At 46.5% G+C, this 23,394-nt stretch overlaps 1 protein-coding gene across 3 annotated transcripts in view; it reads right to left on the bottom strand.

Annotated features, from left to right (window-relative positions):
* Positions 1-23,394, bottom strand: part of IQANK1 (IQ motif and ankyrin repeat containing 1) — a 1,215,835-nt gene that overhangs the window by 878,083 nt on the left and 314,358 nt on the right. For all 3 annotated transcript variants that reach the window (XM_069621882.1, XM_069621881.1, XM_069621883.1), the window contains exon 3: positions 7,120-7,251. In XM_069621882.1, coding sequence (XP_069477983.1) covers positions 7,120-7,251 — 132 coding nt within the window. The remainder of the gene's footprint in view (positions 1-7,119; positions 7,252-23,394) is intronic.

Genomic DNA, 23,394 nt, shown 5'->3' with positions numbered 1-23,394 from the left:
CTGAAGGCTTCTTTGTTGGATGGAGAGGGTTTTTTTACGCCAGAGGTGTTCTTTAGAACGCTTGGCTTTACGGAGGGCTGCTAATTCCTCAGTGAACCAGTTGTGGCGGTGGTGGTCTTTTTTTGTGTGGTCGTTTTGAGTGGGGCATGGAGATCCAGGGTGTAGCTAAGTGCAGAGTTATAAGCTGAGAGAATGGCCTCAAGGTTATTGTTGTCAGGGCAGGAGTCGAGGGAGGCCAGGATGGTTGGCTCGAGAAGTTCCTTGGTGAGTTTTTTGTGTTTAGCCGTGATAGAAGGGTGGGCGGAGGGTAGTTTGGTGGGGGAGGCTTTGAGGTCCAGGCCGTATGGAATCAGAGCGATTCGTCCAGGGTATGGGGTTGATGGCTATGATTTGAATAGAGATATTCAGGGAAAGGATACAGTCGAGGGGTCCGACCTGGTGTGGGTGGGGGAGCAGATGGCTTACGTGAAGTTCATCTCTTGTAGGGTTGTGGCGAGAGAGGACGCCTTATGGTCTGTGGGGTCTATGAACCCAAGGTTGAAGTCAATTGGAACCAAGAATTTGGTGTTCGGCTTCAGGAGTGGGGAGAGGAGGAGATGAGGAGGGGTATGTCGGAGTCCAGTGAGCCGGTGCAGTTGGATTGGCCGTATGTGAGCAGGATGTTAGTGATGCTTTGCGGGCCTGATTCTACTTTGGCTAGTAGGATTTCGTAGCCTGGTAGAGGTAGAAGGGGGAGGGTTCTGATGGGGAGGGAGGTTCTGGAGACGAAGGCAACTCCGCTGCTGCGACTCCCTATTCTGTCAGAGCGGAGGATGGAATAGTTAGGAGGGAGGGAGGGCAAGTGATAGGCTGGGGCCAGCTGCTTTGTGCATCCAGGTCTCTGTGACGGCGAGCATGTCAAGATCGTTCATTAGGAGGAGGTCATGGATATCGAGTGCGTGGGCACAGATCGAGCGAGCGCTTATGAGGGCACAAGCATGTGGCTTAGTGGAGGCAGGGAGGCCAGATGCATTGGCAAGTGTATGTTTGGAGGTGCTAGGCCGGTGATGGTTGTTGGGCGGTTTGGGGGTCATAGTGCGTGATCTGAGACGTTGGAGTCTGGTGATGCCTGTGCAGGCAACTGAGGGAGTGTTGTAATTTATTGAGGTGGGTTTGTGTTTGGGTGTTATTTGGTGGGTACGTGGGGTGGCTGAGCAATTTGCAGGTGGGGATTTGGGCTTGGTCCTGATGAAGGGACTGGGTTGGGGCTGGGCATCAGAGCTGGTGGCTGTGTGCCACAGGTGTCCAGAGTGGGACTGGGGTGGGCATGCAATGGTGTTAACAGTGTTGGTGGAGGTGGATTGTGGTGAAGGTGTCAGGGTGCCAATCCATTTCAGGTTCGGTAGGGGGGGTCATGGTGGAGGAGGGGGTGGCCTTGGGGTGTTTACAAGGAACTTGGGGTTGGTCAACCTTTGTTACCTGGGGGAATCCAGACATGGACCCCTTCCACACTGTGCTCAGAGAGGCACAGCTCCGCCTCACTGATGAGAACCGACTTGTCCGAAACACATGTCTGGGGTTGCTGTTGGTACTCTTGTTCAAAGGAGGTTTGCCAGGCATTTCGGTGCCGGACTGCTCTTGTGGGTGGGACACATACTGATTTGCAAATGGATATTCCTTCTTTGTGAAAAGTACAGTGAGCAAAATGCAAAGGCTGCTCACTCTCAAAGTGGGTAAAAACCACAGAACAAGTTATCATGCCATGTTGTTTCTAGAGAGGGGCGCCTGCTATCTTTTTTGTATGTTTTCATTTGTGTATGCACCAACCTTTTTCATGTTTTTGCGCCGTTGATGGATCTTGCATATATGCTCTTTGCAAACATTGGTTTGTGTTATTTATTTGAAAATGTTATGCCATGATGCAGGACCATCATGGTCCGAAATGCATTGGCAAACTGGTCACTCTTCAATGGAACTTTCCATGCGTATTCTGTAAAGAATTCCAATATAACTCGTGTGATGTAACTTGAATGATTTGAATTCAACTGGTTGTTGTGAGGGTGTACAGCCCTTGTTAGGCAGAAACCTGTGCAGTTCCCTTAGGGACCACTGCAAAAAGTTTAAGACTAAAGGTGTTGGCAGTAAACCCAATTGGTAGCAGTCTGTACCACCCAGATTTACCTGGTAGCTGTGGCTGAGCAGTCAGACTTCTCTCAAGAAGAGTTAGGCAGTATACAGAGTATACACAATAGGTACGAAAATACAGTCCGGGGCAATTAGGATCATGGTTTTCCGGAATCTTCTCAACCTCCTGATCATTTGAGGAATAACAAAAATACAGTAGCACAAGCAAACACTGACCAGAGCTTTGGTATAAAAGTATATAATTATTTATTTAAAAACACACTTGTAAAAATACACTGGCACTAATATGTCAAGCAAGTTCAAACACAGTCACTAGAAATATAGACACCTCCCTGATTAATTATTCGACAAGTTTTAGGAAAAGAACACCACTTATTATCAACAGAGGTGAGCGCTTAACCAAGATGGCACTCCAATGACTGGTGGGAACGCGTAAAGGAGAGGAAACTCCCAGTCCACTACGAACGCATCTCCTGGAGCTCCTCTCGGGGGAAATTCCCTTGAACAGAACAGATTGCACTTCCTGTTGGTGCTTGTGGCGAACAGATCCACCTGAGGGGTTCCCCAAAGGGCGAAGATCTCTTGAAGGACTTCCTGAGCAAGCTCCCACTCGTGGGAGACTGTGCTCTGCCTGCTCAGAGCGTCCGCTGTCAAGTTCTTCTCTCCGTCTAGGTGGACTGCCGATAGAGAGATTCCTTCTTGGATTGCCCAAAACCAGAGCTGCATCACCTCTCTGCACAGTGGCAGTGATCCTACGCCTCCTCTTTTGTTGAGGTAGTGCATGGCCACCGTGTTGTCCGTCATTATCAGGACATTTCTCCCCTGTACTGATGGCAGGAAAGCTTTCAGCGCTAGTCTGATCGCTCTCAGCTCTAATAGGTTGATGTGTAGTCTGGACTCCGATGGAGACCAACGGCCGCTGATGGTCAAGTCGTTGGCATGGGCTCCCCACCCCGTGAGTGAGGCATCTGTGACTACTGTTATCTCCGGCCATGGTTGCCAAAACAGTTCTCCTTTCAAGATGTTCTCTGGATAGGCCCACCATTGCAGGTCGCGGGCTACCTTGTCCGGAATCCGGAGGAGATCTGTCATTCTCCCTGAGAATTGCGACCACTGACTTCTCAGTGCCCACTGAAGAGATCTCATTCTCAGGTGAGCCTCTGGCACAAGGAAGATGCAGGATGCCATGAGGCCTAGCAACCTCAAAAAGTCGAAGGCTGGGAGACGTTGGGCATTTTGAAACTTGGTGACCATCTGTAGAATATCTTGAGCCCTCACCTCTGGTGGCGAGGCTTTTCCCAGGGAAGTGTCCAGGACCGCTCCAATGAACTGGAGTCTCTGTGATGGTATCATCTGTGACTTCTTTAAATTGAGGGAGAAGCCCAGTCTGTGAAAGAAGTGGCAGACATAATCTAGCTGGGCCTGGGCCTGTTCCGAAGATAGGGCCCTGATCAGCCAATCGTCCAGGTAGGGGTAGACGTGGATCCCTTCCCTCCTTAGACTCGCCGCCACTACCGACATCAGCTTGGTGAAGACCCTCGGGCGGAGGTCAGCCCAAATGGCAGAACTCGAAATTGATAATGAGAGTCGCCAATTGCGAACCTCAGGTATTTCCTGTGTTTGAGATGGATTGGCACATGGAAATAAGCATCCTGAAGGTCCAGAGATACCAGCCAATCCTGGAGCTGGAGGGCCTGAAGGATCTGAGAGAGAGTTACCATCTTGAACTTGTCCTTCCTGAGGAACTTGTTCAATTCTCGTAAGTCCAGGATGGGTCTCAGTCCTCCGTCCTTCTTTGGTATGAGAAAGTAGGGGGAGTACCAGCCCTTGTTCCTGTCCGCTACAGGTACCGGTTCTATGGCACCTTTCTCTAGCAGGTCTATAATTTCCTGCAAGAGGAGCTGATCTGGAACTTTTAGAGAGCTGTTCCCCGGTGGATGACTCTGAGGAATGTGTAGAAAGGGTAGGCAGTAACCTTGGGCAACTGTCTCCAATGCCTAAGCATCTGACGTTATAGCCTGCCATTCCGTCAGATGGTGAGTTAACCTGCCCCCTACAGGTGTATTGTGTGGGAAGGCCTCAGAGTGGTTTGGGGGCGGCTGATGAAGATGCCGAGGGTAAAGAGGCACCTGCTGCTGCTGCAGTCTTAGTACTTTTGACCCGTCCACCTCGGGTGGATCTCCTTTGGCCTCTTTGAGCCGGCTGTCCTCTGCCTTTCCCGAATGCGGAATAATAGCGAAAGGACTTTCCTCTCCCAGAGGTTCCTGAGGGGCGAAAAGGAGTTTGGCGGATAGCAGCTCCTAAAGATTTTGCTGCTGCTTTAGAAGTCTGTAACTTTTCCAGACTATCATCAGCCTTTTTTCCGAATAATGAAGAGCCGTCAAAGGGCATATTCAAAAGTCTGGTCTGTACATCAGGGGCAAAGCCCGACTTTTGCAACCACGCATGCCTGCGGATTGTTGTACTTGCCGCCATGGCCCTGCTGATACTGTCAACGGAATCGATGCCAGTTTGAAGTGATTCGCACATGGCATCTTTGCCATCTTTAATAATGTTAAGGAAGGCTTCCTTTTCCTCTCCTTCGGGTATGCAGTCAGCCGCTGATGAAGCACACTCCCATAGTGTGTGACTGAACCTGGCGAGCGTACAGGTGGCGTTGATGGTCTTCAACGCCATGCTACAGGCAGAGAAGACTTTCTTTGCCATAGAGTCGTACCTCTTGTCATCTCTATACTGTGGGACAGTAGGGTAGGCGGTCCTACTGCTAGATGAAGTTGCCGCTTGAACCACCAGGCTCTCTGGGGTCGGGTGTTTTGACAGGTATTCAGGGTCAGCAGCCGCTACCCTATACTTGGTTGACAATCTTTTATTGACTGCAGGGATAACTTCGGGAGTTTCCCAACTAGATGCAATTTTCCTTTGTAAGGCTGCATGGAAGGGGACCACCGGGTCCTCCTGTGGGCCTTTGTCCAATATATCTGTTAGGTCATCCTGTTGGAAAACAGGTGAAGGCGCAGACCAACCTATAAACTCAATTATTCTTGCCATCATCTATATGGTGTTTCGGCATGTTCCTCTGGGTCTGGCTTAACAAATTCCACTTCTGGGGAAGTGTCCAGCCAACTTGCCTCATGTAGTGACTCCTGTAGTTCCTTCAGCCTTCTTTCCTCAGAGGTGAAATCCTCTGCAGTAGGCAGTGTGGTCCTCTGTAACCCGAATGTGTCCTGGTCAGAATCTTCCCCTTCTTCATAAATTGAAGAAAGTCCAGGGTATTCTGACCTCTGAAATGGAGTAAAACCCATTTCTAAGGCAGAAGGAGCCAAACTCGTCGTTATTGGATAGGAAAACGTCGATGTCGTTGACGCCGATTAACAGTCTCCGAAGGCGCCGAAAACGGCGTCGAAAAAACTGGAAGGGGTCTCGAAGAACTCGAGAGGATCGGGATCCTACTCGAGGGCATCGACGACGGTCTCGGCGGCGTGCCGGAGGCCTTTGAAATCACCGTTGGCTGTGGGGTGGCCTTGGTCCTCTCTTTCATCGGCGTCGACGATGGCGTCGAGTCGATCGACCGATGCGTCGAGGAACCCTTCGACAACGGCGTCGATGGCGCTGATCCGTGCGTCGAAGGAATCTTCGACGACGGTGTCGAAGATGGTGCCTTCCTACCCAATGGTTCATGGTGCTCTCGGGTGGAATGTTTTGTCGGGTGCTGCGACTCACAGCGTTTTGATTTTTTGGGTTTTTCACCCGGGGTATCACCCTCAGCTGTCTTTGACGGTGTCGAGGCCGCGTTCTCGAAGACGCTTAACATTTTCTTTCTAAATTCCTCCCACTCAGCTTGAGAACTGTGTTTGGTGGGACAGGAGACTCTTTCTGGGGACACAGAAGACGACGAGGAATGGGACCTTCGACGTCTCTTTTTTGAGTGTCTTGATCTCGATGAATGGTGGGAACTGCTTCGAGATCTAGAATGGGAATGTTTTCGACGGCGAGGAGACGAATGCCTCGACTCAGCCGACAAAACTTTCGAGGAGGTTTTGGCTGACTTACCTCTCTCGAGATTCCCCTTGCGCTCCTTCAAGGCTTTCGCCGTCATGGACATGCAGTCCTCACACTCCGAACAATGGTGCTCGGATCCCAAGCACCATAAGCAGATCCTGTGTGGATCCGTTATTGACATTTTTTTACTGCAGTCTCGACATTTCTTGAAGCCGAATCACGGCGTCGTCGGTTCTGATGAAGAAGCCATCGAGAACTATAAGGTATATTCGAGTAGAAATAGATAATTATCCTGACTGAACTGAGCAACGACGTTCCGAGGCCCCATGAAGCGCGGAAAAACGGAAATGAGCAACGGACGCAGCGCGTGGCTATTTATGGGCATGGTGACGTCGGCGCCGATACGGTGGCCGTTGAGGGACATCGACTCGGCGGACGTCGACGCGCAGCGCCCTTTACAGAAAAAATTTCCGAGGCCAGGAAGCTGGAAACGTATTATCAAAGATAAGGAATACGTCGGAGGACACAATCCCTTCGAAAGTAAGATCTAAACCAGCGCGCAGTCTGTTCTGTGATGTTGGTGCCTTGCCCCATCCTTTATTTCGGAAAAACTTCCTAATTGTTTTAAAGAGTTTGGTATACAGAATTTTAGGTGCTTCATTACTTTTCTCGGGAGGATAGCCTAGGGGCAATGTGCTCACCTTGGAAGCAAGACAACACGGAGCCACACAGGTACGATCCCCGGGTCCGAGCTTATAAACAACCTATCATATCATATCCAAACTACCACCCTACCTTTCATGCTTGCGATGAGCCAGAAAACAGATCAAAGGGAGTACTAAAAATGCCCCCTTTTCATTTTTGTGCATTGGCAATTTCCTTCGGGGTCAGTACTGAGAGAAAATGTTCGAGAAATAAATGAAGCAAATTCCATCCTCCACTAAAACAGCATGTGTACCTATGCCTATAGGCATGCAGGTCCCTTCATAGACTTACCCTGTGCTTTCCTGGATGTCCCTGTGGCCAGAGCGCCGGGAGGTTTGTTCTCTCCTTTCTTAACGGGAGAGTTCCCCTTAGGACCTGCCTTCTTGTTGGGTCCATTCTTCCTAGTAACAGGCTGGCTGGACTCTAAGAGAGGAGAGATTGAAAGGTAAATATGTCACAGTAAGGAAGACAGGAAAACTCACAACTCAGCTGTTTCTAAAAAGAGAGAACGTTTTCAGCATTTTTCAAAGATTTGCTCTCTAGTTGGATAATAATACAGTTTGCTTTGGTGAGACATGATTAATCAATATCTTATCTAATGTAAAATACAATATAAATGTTCATTCCACATAATTTCAAAAAAGCAGAAAGGCATTATTAAACTTCTTCAAAAGGAACATTTTAATTGTTTTGGAGCGCTCTCTAACACTTCTGGTCAGATGCATAACCTGATGGCAACCACAATGTAAAGAGTGCATTATTATTGTATTGCTTCGTCATAAGGACATACTCAAACCGTTAGTTCAATGCAGAGTTAAAATATTAAAGAATTACACCACAGTGATTGGCCAAACATGGGAAGCAGATCATGTATAAAAATATATAATAGTAAAGAGTAAAGGTAAGGCATCAAACATCACAAATAAAAAGGACTTTAGCATATAACTGTCAGAGTACACATAACAGGCTGCAACATAGAAACAATTTTTCTATCACACTCAACATTCCAGCAGGGAATCAAATAAAGCTACATATTGATCATGAAGATGTGGGTAAGATTCCCAGGATATATTCCTTTAGCCGAGGATGGAGTCCCCATCTCCAAAGCGGCCTACTGTGTTAATCACACGAAGTCACTGCTCAATGCAATGCTAAGGCAGAGGAATTCTGATAAGTTAAAGGAAACAAAATGGGCTAGGAAAGGCACACACACATCATCCCATGTCCTCCCAATGAGTTACACATATCTACATTAGCACTGCTTCCTTTCTAATCTGGTTAGAGCCCCGTTGCAACTGGCAACTGGGAGCAAGATGAGCAGTCACCTAATGATGATCCGATTGTACCGGGAGCATTTATATTGTGCAAGTGCTTACTGGTTTAGCATCCATCCTTTTGTCGGATTGACAGCCTGCGATGGTGCTGTTACCCAAAGACCACTCAGAGAAATGTGTGGACTTTGTGGCTCGCCATGTTTAGGTTTACTAAGAACGCAGCACAGGGTGCACTGCTCCGATCCTTAACCTTTATCAAGAAGTGCTGATGTTGACCATGACCATTAAGTAGCTGAGATTCTCAGTAGGACTTTGCATCAAAGAAGGCAGAAAAATGTCCCTTATGAGATTATTTTCCTCTATGCACCAGACAAAACAGACAATAAGGCGCTAGAGGGCTGCAGTTTCTGCAGCCGAGTGCCTCTTTCTTGGAACCTAGGCTGCTAATTGCAAGCACACCGTGGGATGGATCAGACAAACGTTATGGTGCATTCCATCCACCACTGAAAAGGTGACCTATTTAGTCTAAATATGGGCAATGCCTTAGACAAATAGGCATATTCTATGCTCAAGAAAAAGCATTAGTACTCCTGGTGTCTCATACAATTACAATGCTGGAACCTTTGCATTACAAAGGAATGGAGTACTAAAAATATCCAGTAGCCAAAACCTTTGTGATGTGGTTGAATTTGTGTAGTGCTTTGAGGAGTCGTGCTGCAGCATGCATGACACATCTCAGGGGAGCCAGGGTAGTCGCCAAAAGGCCTTCGAAAAGGGCATTGCCACCATCCAGGTCAGAGCAGGCCAAGGCTTGGACAGCAGATCTGAAGTTGTTTTCTGGAATGAAGAGTTTGATTTCACGCAGGAGAGAGTTGGTACCAAGCCGTTTTAAGCAGAGGTGTCCATCGATGTCAACTCCAAAGGACTTGGTGCAGGTGGCCAGCTGGGTTTGAAACCCTCGAGGTGCTGTGGGGGAGAAGTGGTATATTCCGCCCCCACTCCCCCATTCCCGCACCAGGTAAATGCTGTATGAGCCAAGGGGGGAGCTATCTTTGCCCCTCACGTGCATATTTGCATCTCATATGTGTTGCTATAAGTGTGTAAACATGTGCAAACTCGTATAATTCGGACTCCATTTTGTGTCTTCCCAAACCCCATCTTTTCCTAGGTCCTCTGCCCCTCTGCCGAAATGCCAGCTCTCCCTCTCCCAGCGATGCACACAGCCAGCCCCTGCCACCTCCACCCGCTGTACCCCAGCGCTATTCCTGTTCTCACAGAAACACAGCCTTTCATTGTTGCAACTAACTAGTATCAAAATCTGACAGAATGTGCTCATACTAGAACGTGGGACCCAGACTTGCTCCTGCCCCGGCGCCCCAATGCCCCATCCATCTCTGCTGACCGACTCATGCCCCCTATTCCCTTTGAATACATCTGGTCACTAGTCCCTTCCCCCGGACCACCTTCAAATCACCCACCATATACTTAATCTAGAGGAGCCATATATTCTAGTAACATTAACAACTATCCCCAATGTGTTTGAAATCGTAAGGTCCCCAGGACTACAAATCACAGATCGCCCTTTCTGATACCTGAAGGAACGACCCCTAACCAATGATCCCATAAAAAAAATAGGTCGGTATGTACCTATTTCACCCCAACTGCTCCTTTTTGTAATGACAATTAATGGCCATGATTATTTCATGCATGTCAAGTTTGTTGTTCAGCTTAGTTAGAAAAATGCTACATCATCACTGCAAAGCTCGCCTGACCTTCACCCCACAAAGATGAGCCCAGCTGACCCATGTGGTGCCTGCTGAACCTCCAAGCTACCAGCCAATCATGTGAGGCCAGTCCCTATATCACTATAATGTATCCATGTATCGCTCCAATCCTGTTGTAACATTATGTACTTATAGGGAAACGTTAATAGTGACGTTTCCAGAGCTTATAATGTGCTGTTCATGTAATGTTTGGCAGAACGCTCTCGGGCAGCAGAGATCTTTGCTCCATTTATTTGCTTATATACATTTTGGGTTCCTTGCAAGTACTCTCCTGGTCTCATTCCCTAGCGGGGTGTGTACTTTATTCTGTAAATTGGACACGTGCATGCTAAGGTGCCAGCCTTCAGTGCATAGCAGAGAGCCAGGTCTGGATATCCGGGTTTTCGGTGTTGTTGGTCAGCAATAGGAATTTAGACTTGCCGGGGTGAGCTTCAGGTAAGCACTGGACATCCACAACTATCAATGAGAGGCAGGCCTTGAGCCTGCGTGTCTCTTCAGTGGAGGATATTTTGAGGTAGAGCTGCATATCATCTGCATCTTGGTGGATGTGGATAGTATATGGGGCAAGGAGGGTTTCAAGCATTCCATATGTAGACTGAAGATTGTGCAGGTGTAAACGGGGGTCCTCTGTTCACACCACATAAAAATCATAGTGAAAAAGGAGCACAAACTGGGCAAGAAGAAACAGTGTTCATTACAGCTGGTTAAGCACAAATCAAGCAGGACACTGGTTGATGAGAGCTAACAAGAGAGCTCACAACGATCATTAGCTTTATAGGATGGGTACAATAGTGAAAGCATTTGAAACTATTACGGGTAGAATGTACATATTTTCCATCCAGGACAGTCATTGGCTGCGTTATGTCATATCCTTAGTGCTCTGCATATACAAATGAAACGTGATTGGAGCAACCAGATCAACAGTATCACAAGACATCCCTCCCATGTGGTGCCACACTGATTCTCATCCCTACCTGGAACAATTTGTAATTAGCAATATAACATGTGTGCTGATTGCTGGGGCTTTATTAGTCTGCCATTGGTCAGCACTGTTGCGAACGAGACACCCTGCTCCTGGTGGGAAGGGAGACAATCACACAGTACTTTCTGAATATTGGCCTTCGCAGTGTGTATGGTTGATACTCTGAAGGCTGGCCACCTCCAAGGGACACAAAACGTACCGCTCCTCCAGGAATGCCCTCCGCTCAGCTTCCATTCACATAACCAACTGCCAATTGGCATTCTTAGCCCTGTGAATAGATCACTGGCTCAGGTCCACCTGCCCTCCATCCCTGAGTGCCACTGGATTGGCTTGCTGCCCTGTGTTGCCATCACCCAGTGAAGTTGCAGCTGGCTCAGTCTGCCAGTGATGCGCTGGGTGAGCTCTGCTCCCCCACACCCTCTTGGCCTGCGGGAGGCTGATCATGTGCTTGGATCAGGGTTTCCCAGACATGGGGATTTTCCCTGTTATGTGTGTTCTATTTAGGATAGGCCATCTTTGTTAAGGGCTAATTATAAATGGACCCCTTGGGCTGTTAATATAGGTAGGACATCCCTGCTCCTGCAATTCCCCACGTGGTCTCTCCTCAGGCTATGACTGTATTTTTCAGTTGTTCTGTGTTTTTCCCCATCCCCTCACCCCCTTTTAAGGTGCCCTATCCCCCCTTTTCTTATTCCCGCAGGTTGGAGGTCCGACCCCCTACATGGGGCTGGTTCAGCACCTTATTAAATCCCCCTTTGATCGATCTTTCTTTATCACTAATTTCTTTACCAGTGGAATCAGAAACTCCTCCCGACTCATCTGCCCGCTGGCGTCTAGCCCTGGGGGGCAGTCCATAGCAGATCTGATCATCAAATCCTCCAATTCCAAAGCAGCAGGGCCAAATGGCCTAACCTACCAAGTTCTGAAAAAACAACCACTACTTTGTGCTAAAATATTATCTTGGCTATTTGGAGAGATTTTGAAAAGGCGAGAATTGCCTACATCGTGGAAATCGGCGGTTATCATCCCGCTATTCAAGGGGGGGCGATTGGTTGCAACCCACAAACTACCTGCCCATCGCCCTCCTGGACATTGAGAGCAAACTCTTTATGAAGATCCTACTCGAGGAGCTACAAATTTAGGTAAAGGATAAAATAATTCTCTCAAAACATCAAACGGGCTTCAGAGGCGGACAATCGACAGCATTAAATGATCTAATATTAAATATTGTAAGTGAAAAGACAATGACCAAAGGTGAACAACAGCTATATGGAGTCCAGGTAGACTTCTCAAAGGCCTTCGACCATGTAAATAGAACACGCCTATGGGCAAAACTGAAGAAACGGGGTGCCCCGGAAGGTCTCTTGTCTATGCTGGTAGATTTGCATAAGGATACCACCATTAGAGTCCAGCTAGACAATGAAGGTAATTTGTCAGAACCAATAAAGGTAGAAAGAGGAGTACGTTAGGGTTGTCAGGGTGCCTCCTTATTCTTCAATTTCTACCTCGCTGACATTGGAGAGGCACTGGAAGAATCAGCACTAGCCAGCCCCAAAATTAATGGGTGTAAGATCCATTGGCTTGCTTATGCTGATGACTTAGTCCTTCTAGATAAAACCCTGATAGGGTTACAGCGCCTTTTGGATACATTGGAGACCTATGCAAAGGACAACGATCTTGCGATTAATCCAACGAAATTGAGGATTGTAGTCTTCAAACATCCACTGAAGAAGATAAACTGTAAAGATTGGAAACTTGGGGGACAGGGCATCCTAAGAGTAGAAGAGATAACCTATCTGGGCTACAAAGTCTATGCTGCACCATCACAGTGATGGAACAGGATGTACAACTATAAATCTCACAACTTGCCCCTCAAATGAAAAAGATCTCATTAAAATTCTGCAAGTACTCACTCATGCCATTAATCAAATTCTACATTACCAAAGCGGTTCCAGTAATCCTTTATGGGTTAGAAGCAAAAACATGTCTATGGAATCTAGATTGGCAAAGGTTGGAGGGGCTAGTCTGGAAGAGAGTACTGTGCCTTCCATCGAGCCTTCCAATGTCCAATCTCAGATTTTAACTGGGCCTAAAATCACTCAAAGCCCAGGCTGAATGGAAGCTCATCTCCCTATATTGACTAATAATCACTGCTCAGAAGGATACCCTGTATTTTGATATGAAAGCGCATCTTGAAGCAAAAATAATTGAAAACTCTCACAAATTTGGAAGAAAGAACTCTGCATGGCTTGGAAAAAGCAGGAACTGATTTAGAGACGCTTATATCCAATCCTTTAAAGGAAAAAAAGCTTCTAGAAGAAACAGACTGGATATTGACAATTGATAAGATGCGATCTCACACCCCAGAAAACCTCTTCCTAAAAGCAGAAAAAGCTGAACTTTGGCCCAATAACTTTTAAAATTCCCAGATTGGAGGATCAGAACGAACTTCCTTAGAATAGGGCTTAATATAGCATATACAGGAGAGATTCTCTCAATCAGGGGAAAAAGGGAAGAGGCAATTGCTTTATGCAATATCTTCACAACACCCTCCAAACAGTCGCTGAAACATATATTGTTGGACTGCGAAGGGACCTGGCCTGTGAGACTCTTATTCTTCGCAGGATTCGGAGTCGGTGGGGAGGACCATATTGCTGACCTGTTCTGGAAGACATTCAAGCTCTCTAACAATAGGGGTAGTGAATGTACTTGAGAAATTTGACATTGTGACAAACAAGAAGATCCTAAAGGCTTCCTAGGAAAACTGGTACCCCTAAGAAATTCACTGACAACGGAACAACAATATGAAGGACTAATATATTTGCATCTGTATCAGTTATTGTATATAATAGGTTTGTTCTTTTATATGATTTTATTTCTATGCGATTCCAGAACAAAATTATAAACCATGAAGAGTTTATTATCTTAATTTTGTTCTTTAGGCATAGCGCTGGATAGCTATGCCTAGTGTCTGAAAAAGGAAGTCTGTTTCGTGTAAAAAAAATTGAAAAAAACAATTGTCCTTTCTTTTCTTTGTTTTATCATTTGCCTGTTTTAAAATGAAATTTGAATCAGAAGTTTTGTAAAAGGTTTTCATTTAACCAAATACAAATAAATAATAAAATAACTCTTTACCTTTTCACTTACGCACCCGCACCCACACCCGTGTGACCCTGTTCATGTCCCCTTCTTCTTCATACCCTTCTATGTACATCCCAAAAATCTATATTTTCTCTCCATCAGGTGATCACTCTACCCACAGGGCCTTGTAGTTTTCTGAATCCTGTGGGGGTGCTGTGTAAAGTATTTCCATTTCGTCCTCACTTCCATTCACACCTGGGGATCCATCACCAAACACATTTAGTTCTACTTTATTGGCATTTATTACACACCGAGTCCTCCTTTGCTGGCAATTGCACCAGCCGATGACACCGGCAGATGTAGACGGCGACGAGGATCATGAGGAGGAGGGGGGCAGTTATTCTGAACATCGCTGCTAGCCAGTCCGGCACCCGTGCAAATAGGGTCTCCAACCAGATAATTGACGTAATGTCCTGTGTTTCCTGCATCATCTTCTCGTGTATTGTTTGTATCTCCTCAACAGCCTCTGTGAGTGTTCCGTTTGCTTCATCATTTGCAGGTATGGCGGTGCAGCAGATGCTGCCGATCTTGTGGCACAGGTCCCCGTGCATTGCCATCATTAAGTCGAGTATGAATCTGTTTTGGACAGTCATTAGACTCAAAGCTTCAAGCCTCTCTCGAAAGGGCATTTAGCCCACTTTCTGTCACATTAGTCAATTGAAGCAACTCAAATCTGGTAATCTGGATCTATTTTACATTGGTGGCAGTTTGCACCCCAGCAGTAGGAGGCATGTGAAGAACACAGAAGGCTTGCTGAAAAGTCTGAAATGCACTGGGATCGCATTGAAACTTTGGGTCGATTCTGCTGAGATATAATTGATGGCCCTCTTCCTCCTAGTTACCTCTGGACGCTCCTCTTGTGTCTCACAAGACCCAATAGCTTCCTTCTTTCTTTTTTCCGTCAACTCATTACCAAATGGTGCCAAATTTGCATAAGGCACTACCAATGCAGGGCTGTGTAGGGTCACCAGTGCACACATTCCAGTCCAATCAGGTGGAAGCTGGGCATATGCTTTTGTTCCACAAGCCCACCAGTTGTCCATCACTGTAGCAGTCCTTCTATCCAACGCTGTGATACTCATCACCCTCTAACAGCCAGTCCTCATCCCCAGGGCCACTGTTCCGTTTGTTCTGAAACATAAATGATACTTTGTGAGTGGCTTTATGTTAATAGGGAGGTGTTTTTCATCTATCCAGGTCAATGCATGTATATTAATATTCCATATCTTCCCACACTCCACATTTACCCTTTTCACCACGCTCTCTAAAAACAACACCAAACCCTCTGCACAACATTGAACCATCCCTCTGACCCACTTGTCGTTATGATACACCAAACCTCTTATTTGCATGAGGAATCTGGTGTGGTACCATGGTATATCATTCCCTGCTGTTGTTTTGCACGGTATTCCCTTGTGGCAACTGTTTCCCTTTCTGTATTGTGTGTTCGGATGTTTCACCCCGGGCGATGCTTTCTAGTTGTATGGAGCTATCCTCATACACTTCTTCCCCTTCATCAATCCATTTAACATCTACTTCATGTCCACGGAATAGCCCCCTTGTTTTACAAAGAGACAAATGCATTAAACATCCCCCTTCCTTTACGGTTGCTTCTTGTGGAAAAACAATTTTTGTTGTCCCTGCCAGGTGTGTTATGAGTGGGCACACATAGCAGGCGCCACGTGTGCTTCCTTCCCCACCCTCTTCATCTCCCTATAGCAAGTGTTTTGGAAGCCAGGTCCTCTCCTTCCCAAATTGCATTACATAATTCTTCAATTTGGGATATAAACCTTTAAGTGCATGTTTCCCCTTTACCATGAACAGGTGTACTCATGCAACCCTTTTGCATTAAAAACCAGAAGGAAAGAAGACAAAAGGCAAATGCACACAGTAGTCCAATCCCCATTGTATTTACAGTAACCCTTCTCTTTCCCCTATTTCCACTAGTACTCTCTTGCCCATCTTCTTGTTCATTGGTGGGTCTGTTATATCATCTAAGGGCAGTACAAAATGTCCAAGAGATGTCACGAATAGTTCCCATCAGGTGGTGGTTCCATTGTTCTGCTCTTGTATTTGCGAACGTCAGACAAATGGATCCATGTCCATCTTTCATTGCTCTTCACTGCCGTTGGTGTTGCATACACCACTTCAAAGGGGCCGCAGAATCTCGACTCCTTCAACTTTCGAACCACATTCCTGATGAGTAATCGGTAGCTTGGAAAAAAGAGGCTGTGCTTCCGGAAAGTGCCTCCCCTGATGGGCACTCTGCTGTTTTTCAATGTTGCTTGATTGACATGTAGGTCGGTGAACCTGGCTGGAGATGAAACGAGAGCTTTGGTAAGTTCAGTCATGTATGCTTTCATTTAATCTCCAAGGATTTCTGAGCTAGGGTTAGTGTCTGGAGTTTAACATGTGGGAGGAATAGGCGCATGCATCCTCTATCCGTTACAATTTCATGCAGAGTCAAATGGTGATCCGCACTGGGTGAGATGGGTTGGGGCGAAAAGGGAAAGGGTGAGGGGAAAAAAGCCAATTTTTACAAAGAGTAGAGGTTAGCTTTGTCAAGCGTTCTATTAGTAGGCCGTTAATTCTTTCTACAATCCTGTTCACTTGTGGCCAGTACTGTGCAAAGTTTGTGTTTTATTTCCATGAGGCACGCAATTTCCTCAAAAAGGTCATTGGCAAAGTACTGGCCATAGCCCAACCTTGTTTCTTTGGAGTTACCCCATCTTGGGAACACCTCCCTCACCAAGAATTTCACTGCAGCCTTTGTATCATTCTTTGCACAGGGTCCGGCCTCCAGTCAGCGTGAGAAAGGACAGGCAATTTTATAAGTAATATAATACTTTTAGGGCCTCAATTAGCTCTTTAAGCAATACTGCATGTTGCATCAGGAACCCACCACTTCTTCGGAATTCTCTCGTCTCCCATCGTGCTAATCCTGTATGTATTGTTAAGGTAACGTACGCTGAATTGGAAAAAATGTTAGCAGCATGCCCTTCCATCATGCGTAATGCATTGATCATTGCCACCAATTCTGCCGCTTGAGCCGAATATTGTGAGGGTAATCACAGTTGGGATGCTACTATATTTTTCCCATTTATAGTGTACACTACTGCCGCCTCTGTGTGTCTCCTTCCCATCTCCAGGTCTATACTTAAAGACCTGTCAATGTAAACCATGTCTGCGTCTGCTCTCTCTACTTCTTTTACTTGTATGTTCCCTTCTACTCTGTCCATGTGTGGCACACAATCATGTATGTAGTCCCCTTCCTCTATAGACTCTGCTATGAAGGTAGCTGGGTTCACCACTCGGCACTTCACTACTTCAGTGGCTGGGTTTGTCAGTATTACCTCATATCCAGATGCCCTCTGTGTGGTTAGTGTGCTTTTGGATTTCTCGAGAATGGCATATAGTGCATGCTCTATGTATAGTACTACAGGGCACCCCGTTGTAATAGTTGCAGCCTTTTCTATGGCAAACGATGCAGCCGCAAGTGCTGGTTCGCAGGAAAAGTGTCCTTGCATTACGAGATCTAAGGTGGAATTGTAGTGCATCCCGGGGGCTTTTTTTGTGTGAGGACTGCTGCCATTACTGAGCTTTCTGAGTGCGAAAAAAGATAACATTTCTCTCTGTAGTTTGGGGTGGCTAGCACTGGTGCGTAAGCCAATGCCTCTTAGTTGAACAGCCAGCACCAGGAACCTTTGCATTTCTTTTCTCATGCACGGGTGTGTGGTGGAGTGTATTGCCTGCACCCATTCTGGTGTTATCTGAAACCCTTCAATTGATCACATCTGTCCTCGGTACACAACCTGTTCTTGGCAATACTGCAGCTTCGCCTTGTCCACCTTGTCTGCTCTACATTCTTCCTCTGTCTCACTGCATATCAATAAATCATCAACATACTGGATCACTGTTCTTGGCATATGGACATTGCTTAGGTCCATCTGGATCACCTTGTTGAAGATGCTGGGTCACTGACAGTACCCCTGTGGCAGCCGAGTTTGTTCAAATCTGCTCTAGCAATACGTAAATGCAGACAAATATCTTGAACCTGGGTGTAATGGGATGGAGAAAAAAGCATTCTTCAAGTCGATGACTGTGAAGTACTTCTCCTTTGTTGGGATGATACATAGTATTGTGGCAGGGTTGGGAACAAAGGGAAACTCGGCTTCAACTACATCCGTTCAAGGGGACGTAAATCCTGGATGAAAGGCCATGACCCACCCTTCGATCTATCTATGGTGTATATTGCTGTGTTGCACAGTGATGTAGAGGGCTGGATAATGCCCTGTTGCCATAGTGCGTGTAGGTTAGAGTAAAATGTCCTCATTTGCTTCTCAGGATAATGGGTATTTGCCCTGGGTAGCAGTGCTCCCTCCCTCAATTTTATTTGCAGTGCCCCAATACCCTTCAGTATTCCTACATCGTGGGGCCCCTTTGTCCATAATATTTCCGGCACTTTCCTGCGATCTTCTGTGTGTCTGTTTCCTTGTTTTCTAGCTGTGTTAGTATTGGTATCAGTTTCTCTTTTACATGAACTGGACACGGTATTTGTATCTGAAACATCATCTCTCCCTCCTCATCCTCTTCCTCCTCCTCTTCGGAGAACAATTGATGTCATTGTCTGTCCCACACAGGAGTTACAATGTCTTTGCGCACTACCAACTCTTCTAGTTGCAGCATGAGTGCAGTCCCTTTTATTTAATCTTTTTGGCACTGGGGACTGAACAGGAATTCTGAAGCCAGTCAGAACACCTTCGCCTGTATCCTTGGGACCCATCCTCAGGGACGCCCCCAAGGTGTGGCCAAGGGGGGCCACGGCCACCCTTATAAAGATGCTGGCCCCCCCATTGGCGACCCTGAGAAATTTGAAGGCAAAAACATTTTTGTTTTCTTCGCTCTGACCTGTGCATGGGAAATAGCATTCCCAGTAGTTCAGTGCGAACAAAAAAAGTATTTTTCTTTTTGCTTTTTTGCCGCGGTTTGCCGCAGCCCGCAGCCCAGACTGGACGGACCTGGAAATAAATACAGCCTGAGCCTGGAGGCGCACATTTCTCCTTTGGCAATTGGCTCGCGCTTCCCAGGCTGTATTTATTTCTGGGTTTTCAAAGTTCTGGCTGCATGTAGGTTGTCGTGCCGTCTGCGCAGCACATACTGTGTTGTTTCACACCAAGACCAGGCTGGCAACCCAAAGCTGCATCTGGTAACTCACAGGTATTGTAACTAGCCAAGTGCTTTTCGATGCATAGACACATTGCATTATGCTTGACCTCGAGAAATACGGCAAACAGCCCTATTATGGACAGCTGGAAGCTCGCCTTCTTGGAGATGTTTAGGAACATAGCAGAGCAGTATAAAACACAAGATAAAGGGACCGCCTGTAACTAGAACGTTTGATGCTGCCTACTTAACATCAGACATGGTGTACAGAGAGACAGTGGGAGGATTTCACCAATCTCTGTACCTGTGGTTGCAATGGCAGGAGCATATCAAAAAGTACCCCTCCATGTCTAACCTACTATACTGATTTAGGTGCGGTCACCAATGGAAGCAGAAAGAGAACTACTTAGCTGGCACCCTGATCTCTATTCATGATAAAGGAGTGCATCTAGGGCATTGCCGCCTCAATAATCCCCATCGCCCAGTCAAGGAGACTACTGTATGTATGCCACTATGTCAAATGCCAATTACGTTGCGGATGACCTCTACCCTTAAGGCATACTCATTTCCCATGCACATCCATGATGTCAGCTTCAGTTCTTCTAAAGGGACAACAGCCAGACTAAACATCAGAAAACAGACAGTTATTCTAGGTCATTTTATAACTGAACCATTACCTCTGATTCAATAACTGCAGCTGTGAAATGAAACATTGATATGAGCTTATAGTTTTATCAGCCCTCAGGGTGGATCTAAATTGTGTTTCTTTAATGATGGTAGGACCAGGCTTTGTTTTACAAGTTGTTGATAACTAAGCATTATTGCTCAGTGCTACACTGGCTATTATGAGCCCAGAAGCCATGCAGGTCCATGGCAGTAAAGCTATTGGCAACTGGCCGCAGTGCCAGTTTGGGGGCAAAGTTAACACGCTGCCAATATTTTTGGATTGGTGGCACTGCAAAAGGAGATTGAGACCTGGGCTGCCCTGCGGCGCTGAGAGATTTATTTCCACCACACTTCACAGAGCTGAGGTAAGCAGAGTCTGTCTGTGTGTGGCACCAGGACCTGGTGTTGCTTTATTGAATGATATATGTGCAACTGAGCCAGACTGCCAGAGCCTTCTTTTCCCACAATAGAATCATAACTTTAGTCAGTTGGGAATCTTTCAATGTATGGCTGTCAGCAGCCCCGTTTCTTGGCCCGGGCGCACAACAGACCAATGGCAACTCAATGTCACATGGCACCTTGATTAGGAAAGTGGGGTTCATTGTGTGTCACCATGCAGACAGTAGTCCATGGCAAAACAATGCAGTGATGTGTGCAGCAATGATTTGTGCCCTGCACAATTCACCACCCTGACCCTGGTGGTTAATGGTGTCTATGTGGTGCTCCCTTATGTAACAATACATATACCTGTTTTTGTCTGATGTGCCTAATGTCCAAACAAGAGCACACTGGACCATTTTGTGTATGTGACTCTGATGAGCATGCCATACTGTGCCCACACTTACACAAGAAGCAAAAGAACCGTTGTACGGTGTACCCCATTTGAGTGGCTGATGTTGCAGCCATTTTATACTCGCATCCAAAAACTTAAGCTGTCCAAATGAGGATGTATGGTTCAAGGTACAAACATTTTATTGTTAGGGTGAGTATTGTGAACCGTGATGTGAGCACCAAGCCATCCATCAGTTATGCATTTAGAGATTCACACATACAATCCTTTTATCACAGACTTGTTTATCAAATGTAGAGATCTCGGATCACTGTTATGGTCCTGAAATGCTCTGTGATTCAATGCAAAGTATACAGGAATCCCCATTGGTGCTGTGTCCCCTTTCCCACTCTCATAGAGGTATTTTGAAAGAGCACAATAAGAGTGTACCAGACTGTCCATCCTGGAGTTATAAACTTCTATCAGAAAATAATTCATATGGTTAGTCTAGTATTGCCCCTTGCGAAATACAAGTGAGGTGGTACGAACACAACATCTGCAACACAGGGCCAGGTCCGTGGGCCCTCAAACCCCGATAGGCTGTTCACACCGCAGTGTTCCGGTATGGACAGTTTGAAACTGCATTCAGGCAACGCCTTCCCTAAGAGCAGGTGACAGAAAAACCATTTACTTGGGCAGCAACAGCTGTGTTTTCACATTAGAATTCTTCTGTAAAGTACTTGAATTACAATGTAATGAAACCAGCTTCATTTATATAGCATTATTTATTCATATTGAGGAGGGGTTTTGCCGCACAGCAGAGGTGTAGTTTGGGATTGACGTGTGCCAGTTAGTCGGGGGTGGGGGGGCCATTCTGATGTTTTGCCCTGGGCACCAAGTTTGCTAGAAACTGCCCTGGCTGTCAGGCGAGGTGCCTCTTGAATGTGCATGTGAAATGTGGCTCCCGTGTAAAAGACTAGGACATTTTCCATAATGTTTGCAGCTAGGCGCATGTTGCAGTTCTGATTTTATTTTTCAAAATTACTTTTATCGATTGTTTTCAAAGCGTATGTAACTGCACCTCTCTTGAACAGCCCTCAAACATTCATCTCCGCAAAAGTATCAGTTTGGGTAACATTTAACATTTAACTTGATTTTAACTCCCACCCCTCTCCCTTATCCCCCCGCAATGGAGACGAGACAGGCTGTGAGTTTTGGTCCTTGGGTCACGGGCAAGTTGTTCAATGGGTGTACTTGGGGCTCGGGCTATTCATTCATTCCTTTGTAGGCTTCGAGGAAGGGAGGCCATTCAATTTCCCTGCTAGGGGATAGATATATTGTGGATGGCCCCCGTAATGTTTTCCATTACTTAGAGTTCTCTGGCTTTTCTGGCCCATGTTTTCTCTGTCGGAAGGTCCTTGTCTTTCCAGCCTATGGTGATACAGACCCTGGCAGCCAGCAGGAGGAAGTCAGTCATATGCGGGCCCTTACCCAGCGCCCTTCTTGTTCCTCAAGTCCGAATAACACCAGCCTTGGGTCCCTGTCCCTGGTAATCCCTTCTATGTTCCTTATCCAGGCCAGTACTTCACTCCATTACGTTTGGGATTTGTAGACACACCCACCACATATGCCAGTAATCAGCGGGGCTTCTACACTCCCTGCAGCACAAGGGGCTAGCATGACTGAACATCTTGGAGAGTATGAGGGGGTCATACTGCCACCTGTGCAATAGCTTCAGACCATGCAGTTTATATTGCGCTGAGATAGATATTTTGTGCACAGTTTCACACATCTTTGACCACAGTTGGTCTGATAGTGGCAGGCCTAGATCTTTTTCGAATCTCTTTTTTAGATTCTTCAGGTTGTGTTCCCGTTCCACTATCAGGGATCCGTATAGAAGGGAGGTGAGGCCTTTATTCGAGTGGGTGTTGCCAAGTATCTGTTCAAAATTGGTGAGGTCTCTCCGAAGCTCATCTTTCCACTCTGGTTTTGTGAGCACACCTTTCAGTTGCAGGCATTTGAACACGTCAAGGAATCTCATGTGCAATCCTGCCTCCAGATCCTGGATTGACATGCATCCATCTCGCTTTAGGATTTGCCCCACTCTTTTTAGTTCCACTTCATACCATTCCTGATACCAGTTCTGTTCATGAATTCTGTCTGATGGTTGGAGCCCAGATACAGCTCAATGGGGACGGCCAGGTTGCAAGACCTTCCATCTCATTTTTGTTCCACCATACTTTCAAAAGGGGACCCATCACAAAGTGTTGCAATACACTATTAGGGAAAGACTTCTTAGGGGCCCATAGCCACTCACCCAGAGTCACCGGTCTAAGTGGGTAGTTCTCGATGGCCAGCCACTGCTTAGCAGTTCTGTTTTAAATATTAAGGACCCGTACTTGAGAGTCCTGATGGGGTAGAAAGTATCATACCTGTTACTCTTTTCTAACAGATTTGCAATTCTTAGTAGTTGACGCATGGTGAAACTGTGACCCAAAAAAAGGCCAGGGAACCTGAAAAAAATAAAAAAAAGTGGACCACATTTGTCAACGACAGATTGGGCCTTTTTTGCAACTATCTTAGATGCGTAATAGAGTATAGATGCTAGCGGTCAGTGGTCGAAGTGTACCAAAAGAAGTAGTGGAACTATTTTCCCTGCTGGCCTGCCCCCACTGCTCACAAACATCATTGCCACGTCCCCTCCTATGCCCAGTTATGTGTTTGCGTGCCACCCCAAGATTTCCTGTGGCCTCATCAGGCCACCCCTATAAAAAAATTCTGGGGGCG

Source organism: Ambystoma mexicanum, chromosome 5q (assembly GCF_040938575.1).
Source record: "Ambystoma mexicanum isolate Mex_15411 chromosome 5q, UKY_AmexF1_1, whole genome shotgun sequence".
NCBI classification, from domain to species: Eukaryota; Metazoa; Chordata; class Amphibia; order Caudata; family Ambystomatidae; genus Ambystoma; species Ambystoma mexicanum.
Note: the sequence above shows the minus strand (reverse complement) of the source record. Positions and strands in the feature narration are given on the sequence as shown.